This window comes from Terrapene carolina, unplaced genomic scaffold, assembly GCF_002925995.2.
Source record: "Terrapene carolina triunguis isolate 2854851 unplaced genomic scaffold, T_m_triunguis-2.0 Scaffold836, whole genome shotgun sequence".
NCBI classification, from domain to species: Eukaryota; Metazoa; Chordata; order Testudines; family Emydidae; genus Terrapene; species Terrapene triunguis.
In genome coordinates this window covers 963,446-972,765 of record NW_020665187.1, presented here as the reverse complement: position 1 = coordinate 972,765, position 9,320 = coordinate 963,446, and the positions used below count along the sequence as shown (strand labels likewise).

General features: G+C 40.5%; 1 protein-coding gene across 1 annotated transcript; it reads left to right on the top strand.

Annotated features, from left to right (window-relative positions):
* Positions 1 to 2,640: 2,640 nt before the first annotated feature.
* On the top strand, positions 2,641 to 4,630 carry HOXC12 (homeobox C12). Its single transcript, XM_024206899.2, has 2 exons — positions 2,641 to 3,205; positions 4,392 to 4,630. The coding sequence occupies exons 1-2, from the start codon at positions 2,641 to 2,643 to the stop codon at positions 4,628 to 4,630; spliced, it is 804 nt and encodes a 267-aa protein (XP_024062667.2).
* Positions 4,631 to 9,320: the final 4,690 nt, after the last annotated feature.

Below are 9,320 nucleotides of genomic sequence, written 5' to 3'. Positions count from 1 at the left end.
GATATTGTTATTTCTTTAAGGACTGTAGAAATAAAATAAAATAATCATGGCTTCATCTGAAAATTCGTCAATGTGTCCTTAGGGAAGACTAGGATATACTTGGTAAAATGAATTATCGCTTTCTTAAATTAGTAATATAATTAAGAAATATTAAACTGGTATTTAGAATGTTTTATTTTAAGCACTACGGTATGTAATTACATTGCTTTGCAACAGCCGTCGGAGTGAATTTTAAAAGCTTAATCATTAGTTTTTAACTGAAAATGTATCTTTCATGGAAAGAGATCATGGTCGAAATACAACAACTTTAATAAATAATCGCTAAGTATTTCTTTTCTGTTGATCTGTCTGATAGCTGTAAAAGGGACGTTAACTCTCCAACTACAAATGATATAATGAAGAAATCTGCTCATGTTTCGAAATGAAGGCCATTGGGGAATATATTTATGCTTCCCGCTGTATATATGTTAACTCATTTCCTAATGTGGAAGTCCGGCGAAGAGTTAACAGAGTGTTTTAAATAATTTTTCTGAATGCACTGATCTCACTAGTAACAAAATTCCCTTAGGTGAGATTCTAGCGCGCAGTTTTGGATTCACTCGAGGTAAAGCCCAGTATGGATACCATAGTCTGCTTTTTGACACGTTGCATTGGGGGTTGCCGCACAATGTTCAAATCAGAGATAAGAGGATGACTGAAGATGCATCGGCGGCTAAATGAGAACAAAGCCATGTTCCTTACGTGCACCGCCTCATAGCGAATTTCGCGGAAAAAAGCCAAGAAATAAGAACGATATTTCTTTCAATAAATAAAAGAAAAAACCAGCCGATTCATATGGCAACCTACCCAGATCACATGCTCATCATCGTATAAACGATTACCTTCCACAGTTGCAAAGCGTTCAAAATGTGTTCTTAATCGAGAACGATGTACTTGGAAAAATTTCAAGCAGCTTTTTAGCCATACCTGGAAAATAATTCCTGGAAAGCTGAAAAATGTACTAAACTTTCATTCCAATAAAACAAACCCAGTAGCAGAATGTATCACTGTGTGTACTATGTATATGTGAGGGGCTACATATAGGCACACATATTCATCTATTACATATGTGTGTGTATATATGGGTATATATGGCATGTGTAGGGTGGTTTTTGAACATTTTTGGAGCTCACCATTTAATACAATTACCAAAGAAAATGCGATGTTTGATTAAGAGGTCATTTTTCTGCAGACCTGGGAGAAGTCAATAGCTTCAATATTTTCCTGGGGGGAAATGACTTTGTATTCTAGTAGCCGCTCAAATAGAAGACACTTGTTTTGTGCTCCATGGAATCTCAAAAATTCGGGGTCTGCCGTTCAACTCCTATGTGTTTAACATTTCTACAACCTCCCACGTTAGTTCATTAAAAGCTTTTTTACCTATACAGGAAATTTTACGGTAGTTTTCCGGTGTCACTGCGCTTGGAAGTTGCTAGCAGGGAAAATTCCAAAGACATCAAAAAATCGTGTATATATTGTTTTCTTTTAAAAAAACAACCCCAACCCCTTCTAGATCTCTAAAGCGTCTTCTCTTTGCCTCTTCCTGGGTCCGGGGTCCCTTACAACGGACTTTTGAAATAATACTTTATTTCCGAATCTATTAGATACCCCAAGAATGTCTGTCTTACATCTCCTGGCAGCAGCATTTTCCTACAACCGACTCTCTTCTGCAATCCCCGAGTGAAGAAGACCCTAGTTGTCACGAATACACAACATATCGTTATAAGAGGGCTAAGAACCGGATTTCTTTTTTTTTTTCCGTGTATTTCTGTATTTACTGAGAGCCGGTGGGAGTTGTCGGTAAAGAAGTTTTCTTTACAGAAATGAAGGCAGAGGAAGAGCGATATTTTCCTCTTCCTCTTTTGTCTTGCCTATTCGGCAGGGATCATTAACAAAAGCGAGTGGGGACTGATGAAGTTATAGGCTTGTAATTCCTGAATTTAGGATTGTCCCTAGCAGGGATGGAACTCGCCTTTCCCCGGTACCGAACGCCGGGCAGGAAACATTCCTAGTGCTACAGATTAACCTGTAAAATATCTAAGGGGCTGCAAATATGTTAAAACTCTTTCATCCCATCAACTGTAAATATGACCCTGTTGCGGTTCCAATCATTCGTCTCCTTAAAGAGCCCGTAAACTTTATATGACACAATATCTAATAGTAATTTATTGGGAGATATTGTAAATTTCAACGATTTTACTTAATAAAGGGGCTAATTAATGAGAAAATTGCTTAATTTTGCCAGCTGTTGGACGGACCCTAACTACAGCTGGGGGAAGGGTGTCATTTATATATCTTGATATGATGTCTATGTACATTTTTACAGTACATGGGGTTTCTCAGGCCAGTGCTTAAACCCGTTGCTTTATTTTATAAAATGTTTTATGATTATTTTTTTCTTTTAAAAAAAAGCGTATAAAAACGAAAGGCAGAACTTAATGTTTTGTTTTGCCTCCGACTGCCAAGGGTGGGTGGCACCCATCTCCAACGCGAGTTGGCGCCCACGTGACCCCGCTCCGACCAATGGGGTGGACCTTTAGGTTTAACTATGTTTAATGTCAGATAGCAATAAACTAGAAGCTCTTGGTCAGGCCCGCGGAAATGGGCGAGCATAATCTCCTTAATCCTGGGTTTGTGGGACCTTTGGTGAACATCCACACGGGAGATACCTTCTACTTCCCCAATTTCAGAGCTTCCGGAGGACAGCTGCCTGGCTTGCCGTCTCTCTCCTACCCGAGAAGGGACAATGTTTGTTCTTTGCCCTGGGCATCCTCAGAGCCCTGCAACGGATACCCCCAGCCCTATCTCAGCAGCCCCGTGTCCATTAACCCTTCTTTCAGCAGAGCGTGCGACCTAGCTAGAGTGGAGGAGAGCAAATGCTACTACAGGGAGGCTTGCTCCGAGACTGCCAGCCTCAAGAGGGAGGAAAGGGTCAGGGACAATGCTTTGATGCCACTTGAACCTGGGATTCCCAATGGAATGAGCGGCAATTTCAGCAAATATGACTATCCGGCGTCTGAGACTGTGTCCCACGATCCCCCTTCTTGCCAGTCCTTGGAGTCAGACTCCAGCTCATCCTTACTCAATGAAGGGAATAAGGGCTCTTCCAGCGAACCAGCCACAATGGTCTCGCCTATCAACCAAGGAAGCAATCTGTCCACTGGTGGTAAGCAAAAGCAAAGCAAAGGAATATATGTGTGTTGTTCGCTGTGATTCTTATGATGCGTTGTAAGGCTCTTCCGCTGAGGTCCACTCGTGTGGAATTAGCAATGGGATCAGCATGTCTAGTTGTGCAGAGACCACTAGGGGTAGCACTCAAATGCCTAACGTTTTATTAGGTGCTGCTTCTTTGAAAAGAAAAGGCTATAAACATGTAAATATCCCATAAAATAGATAGTGATCGCACAGATCGCCCCGAATATGCTCGTTGAGATTGAGTGCATCAGTCGCCCTGTATCAACTGTTTTAAGGCTTGGCAAAGGTGTGCAGTGGGGTGGCTGCGTGGGAGCTGAAAAGCTAAGTACAACGGTGATGCTTAAAAAAAGGCAGAGCTGGGTACATTGGAGTGGTCATGTCAGGCGAAAGGATACCACACCCAACACGCTGATTTCTACCTGTTGGCTTTCTCTTTATTGATTTTTCCCCTTTAAAATTTGGAAGGCGCCATAAAATACCCCTAACCCCCCGCGGCATCGAGGCTCCATAAAAATACCTATAATGGTGCCTTCCATTATGTATATACTCTTCTGCAATGAAGCGGTTTCAACAAAGTTTAGCTGATTTCCATATCGTAGGTTGCTTCTTGATCTACCATGTATCCAAAACGTAGACCCATGTGTGATTTAGGTCTGTTCATCAGGCTTGTAACTAAAATATGGATCCATGTATCAGTATTGTATGCAAAAGTTAGCAATATGTGTCTCTCACGTATCTAAGACAGATTTATGTATCAGTTTTGTATATAAGAAATACATCGATGTATACAATATACCAATCAGATAAAAGAAATAACTCTTAGTTAAATATCGTGCACCCAATACGTAGACTTATGGGGCAATCTGAAATACATACCTGTATCTAATATATAGATCTATATATCAACCCTAAGTAAGAAATAGTTCTATGTGTTTATCTATGCATCAGTCTGATCTATCAAGTATTGCAGATCAAGATTTATGAATCTCTCTTGTGTGAGACACCTCTGCCTTATGCCCTCTGATGTTGCTATGAGGTGAGCGTTACAAACTGTGAATGCAGACGAGGGGCAGGGAAGTGGGAGAAAGATCCTATCTTGGAAGCCGACTTTGTTTCTTCCAGTGTATTAAATTCTCCTTTCAATCACACGTCCTTAGGTGCTCCTTGGTACCCGATGCATACAAGGTCCCGGAAAAAGCGAAAACCCTATTCCAAGCTTCAGCTAGCAGAGCTGGAAGGGGAGTTTATGGTCAACGAATTCATTACCCGCCAAAGAAGGAGGGAGCTCTCAGACCGATTAAACCTGAGTGATCAGCAGGTGAAGATCTGGTTCCAGAACCGACGCATGAAAAAGAAAAGACTGCTTCTGAGGGAGCAAGCTCTTTCTTTCTTTTAAAGTTCAAAAAGCGTCCATGTTGGTTAACCTCATAGACTCTCTAGTGTTCATCCCAGCTGGTGGTTCCGGGACTTTACCTGATCACTAATAATTTTCTTTTTTTTAAAAAAAATCAGCGAGCATATATAAATATGAGAATATGCATCTCCTACACTGGAACTGTTGGGAAAGACCCGATGTGAATGCGCAACTCCCCAACCCACCCATCAGCCAGCGTTGGTTTCTATGGTCTAAAAGATTGTCAGCAGCATTGAGTGTAATCTGAGTGTGAGGTTGAGTACGACCCACTATCCTTTCATTGACAAGCCGAACAGGTATGGTTTGGTTTCCCTCCAAGCAATAAGGTTTGTTGGGCTGTGTGCGATATTTCCCCCCGCCCCCCGACTGCTCTGGCTTTGTTGTTGGTACCTATTCCAGACGGCATCAAAGATCAGTCTTGGAACCCAAGTCACTGTCCTATATTGTAAGGGAGGTTTTAGTGCTGGGTGTTCATTCTCTGGAGTGGTGTGGCTCCTTCATTCAGCTTCCGCCCATTCTTAGGGTGAACGGTTCGCCAGTGGTACATATTTCCAGACCCGTTTTCACTACAAGTCGAGGGTTCCCGGCGAACAAAATAACGGGATTGGTCAGTAGCTATAGGAAGAAGACAGAAGGAAAGAATGTATAGCAATATGTAGCAGGTTGTCCCTGAGCTAGGAACTTAGCTCTGATACCTGGCGCTTCTTGCATGGTGCTTTGCTCAAAATAAATGGGATGGTATTAAAATGAGTCCAGGCCCCGCACCCAGCCACACGCTCCACCGAAAATCCTTCGACGCAAAATGGAATTTACTTCCAAATTAAACTGAGCCTTTCAGAGATTTCCTCTGAAACCAAAACCAAGAGCGTTTTCTGCACTGGCCCCGATTGTATTCTTATTAGCTGCTACTTCAAGTCATTTTGGGTGCCTAAACACAACTCCGCTGCAGGAGTATTTGTGCCGTTTTACTGTGTTTATTGATGGCGGCACAGAAAAGAAAATACCCTTTTGTGGCGTTCACTCGTGGCGTCAAACTACAAATATACTTTCTTCCTAGAGCTGTCTTTAAACATTAACTTCATCGCTTGGTTTTTATTTTAGAAATGAAGGAGCAGGTTTTGATTTTTTTTTTTTTTTTTTTTTTTAGGATGACTTCTAGTCAAGTAGACAGAAAAACACAAAAATCAATGGCCGCTTTCCCTCGGAACCAGACTAGTGACACATTCAATTTTCCATCACCCGCAGTTCTTCCTTAACTCAGACACTCCCCACATTTATGGGGGTGCGGTCCTTTTATTTAGGAAAAATGTGGGGGACACCCGGTCATTTCCCCCTTCCCCACACCGTTCACACCTCATAGGCCTACTGCGCTCCTCCTTCACAGAAGGGCTGGCTGAATATTGTGTGTGGGTTTTTTTTTCTGTAGGTGTGTTTCGATTTACTGCAGAAAAATAATAATTGGCTTAATCATAATGTGTGCATTCCATCAACCTTGTACGGACTCCCCAGCTTTCTTGGGAAGAAATCTAGCTGCAGCGTTGGGCAGATATTTCCTACCCTTCTGCCTGCAAAGCAATATTTAGAGGGGGTGATGGACATTAGTTACTAGGGTTCAGATAAAAGGGGACTCTGTAGCTTAGATTTTTGCCACTACAAGCTTTGCTTCATTCGTTTTATATAGGATGGATTAATTTTATTACAAAGCAACGTTCTCTGGGAAGCCTAAATTATTACCACGTGCTGCCGGTTCTCTGCGTTCATGGTCATGACCGAACAGTAGTGGCAAAGAATGCCTTTATTTACGAGCTGCAAAGGACGTATTCTAGTCCTTAAAAATGCCTCCCGGTTGTAAAGCTGGCCTTTTCTTCAGCTCTGTTTCCCATGTCTGTGCCAAAAACATCTAGGAGAGCCTACCCCTCCACTCACCTCTCAGCGCCTTCACCCCACTGTCCCCCGCCACCCCCCCCATATGTCACCCCTTTAGATGAAGACCCGTTTTCAAGACTTCACGCGTACACACACCTTATACAAAAAAGAGTTTAAAGGGAAAGACGCAGCCTCATACAATACTGTGCAATAAATACTACGTGCAATGAAAAGCGGGCGAAATGTGGAGGAATTCTACCTATGTGAAAGGGTAACGCGAGGATCCCAAAGGATATATCCCCAGCCCTGTAGTGACCATTTATGACATTTAATTTGAACAGGATACTCTTTAAAACCGCATTATCACTAAATGATATATAAAGACATGCAGTGGATCTTATGTGCAAAAGGGTATTTTCGATCAAACTGAGGACCCTGGTCCGCGGATATGTAATGTGATGCCTTCGAGTTTTGCTAAATGCAGAGGCACCAAATGTATCAATATTTGCTTGATTTATTAACTAAAGAATAGCTCACCATTTCTGTCCCTTACAAACCCAAGACAAGTTAATTCACTGACTAGGAGAAAGGTTGCATTTTGAGGGCTGTAGAGACTGAAAGGAATTAGGGTGACAGGTCATAATGCAGGGCTATATTTAAATATCAAAAATCACTTTTGTAATTCTTTGCCCATGGGAGAGCATTTTCTGTCTATACAGAAGGAGAGGACTCACTATATACTATGAAACACATTGGACAAGCCACCAGCAAGAATTTAATACTTGACAATTGTCCCCAGGACATGTGTCTGGTTACAAAGGCGATGTTCATCGCCACTCAATGGTTTTAAAAAGAAATCACGTGATTATAAATGTTAAAAGGTATAACATATATGCAATATTCTCTTTCAGACTGCTATAAAATATTATTCGGTGAGACTTCTGTTTGTCCTGTGTTAGTTCCCCGTGTATGTGGCACAGTTTTCTGCTTGTATCTCTAGCCTAGTTTATTGCGGTTGTTAATATGCATCGTTTGCAATATAGTTCATATGTAATGTTTTTTACCTCAAGGTATTATATGTAGGGCCTATGCAAATGTCTGTCATAGCACGTTCTGGCTTTATATAGTCATGTAAAAAGTTGCTTCACGATAATAATTAAAAAATGAATGCATTATTATGTGATTTCTGATAATAAATAAAAGTACCCAAACATCTAGTTGGTGATTTACTGCTTACTATTAAAATTAGTATTAACCAGGAAGGTTAATAAAAGAGTAACAAAAATATATTAGCCAGCACTACCGTCTGTGGGTTATAGATCATCTTTTCGTAAAAAATAATTAAATGAATGTGTAAAATATGTTGTAAAAGGAGAGAAATATCGCTTCGTGCGTTGCTCTAAATATAATTAGAAAAATCCTGGGGAAATAAGGAATATAAGAATTAGTATTTTAATGAAAATATATTTGTGTCTATAGCATTAATTGAAAGCAGATTGAACTGGGATGCTTTCTTTAAAAAACTGGACTGTTTGTATATCGAATAATTGGCATTCTTTTGTCTTTCTTCGGGGGAAAAAGACGTCAGAATAAATATGTCCCTGAAAGCGATTTTTTTAACGATTTGACATACATATATTGTAGAACTATTTTAGAACCTGGAATTATTATTATTACCATTATTATTATTAATGTTGATCTTATTGTGCTTTCTTCATAACTGTAGGACCTGAGCAAAAAAAGCAATTTAATAAAAAAAAACCCCATCAGGCTAATTAAAATACATTAGGTTATGATTTTAGGTGTATCTCTAGAAACCAAGATTTATATTTAATGGATTTGTAGACATTTCTTTTCTTCGGAGCAAAGGTAAAGTTTAGCTGCGGTGGGAGAAATGCATAAAACCCCTTTTAAAAGATCGATAAATGATATTTCTCCCCCCTCCACCACAAAAAAAAGTTCCAGTAGGAAACCCACCCATGGGGGTAATAGTAGCTTATAGAATTGGCTTTGCTGACCACCCTCCCACCCCCGAAATCTATGTCTGTGATTGCTTAGCATAGCCTACCCTCTCTTGGAACAGAATGGAGAGACACCCCATTGAATCGCAGCATGATGCAGTTTGAATAAGTTTTACTGTGAAGGAAATACAGTGGACATAGCAAACAATAATTACTTGTACTGGGTTTAATACAGTTTCCACACTTCCTAATAGAGTGCATATTGACACATATAAGCGGAGTGTCTGTGTGTGTGTCTTCCAGTAACAGTGCTATGTTAAAAACTATAGAGTTTTGGGGGAGGTTCTTTGTTTTCCTCTAGGGTAGCTTGTTTTGGCCCTGGAGTAAGGGTGTATGTGTGGAAAATAAAAGAATCAGGCACTATTTTCCCTCATATTTTATAATATACCTGCACTACCTTGCTATCCTTAGTGCATCCTGCAAACATCCCAACGAAATCTGTAAGAAATTTCCCTGAATAAGGATTGGGTTTGGAAAACATGAGTATGAACAAAAATATTAGTTTTAAAAGTCCAAACGATTTGCCCTGTATATAGGTCTCTATAGATGCCTAGGCATACGAGGTTCATGTCAACACAAACACATACACTTTCCTGTTGACGTTTTTGGAAGTGTGCGTGTGTTTCGTGTATGTTGGGTACATACAAACACTTTATACATAATCTACTTGCATGGTAATTTCTTTGGCAGAGAAGGATAGCAAACCCCCCACCCCCAAAAAAAAACAACCCCACGGTGTGTGTGTGTGTGTGTGTGTGTGTGTGTGTGTGTGTGTGTGTGTGTGT

Bases quoted from the DNA above. Each gene is read 5' to 3' on its own strand.
- HOXC12 (XM_024206899.2), top strand. From the start codon at position 2,641: ATGGGCGAGCATAATCTCCTTAATCCTGGGTTTGTGGGACCTTTGGTG. The intron at 3,206-4,391 runs GTAAGCAAAAGC...ACACGTCCTTAG, and splicing joins AAGCAATCTGTCCACTGGTG to GTGCTCCTTGGTACCCGATG.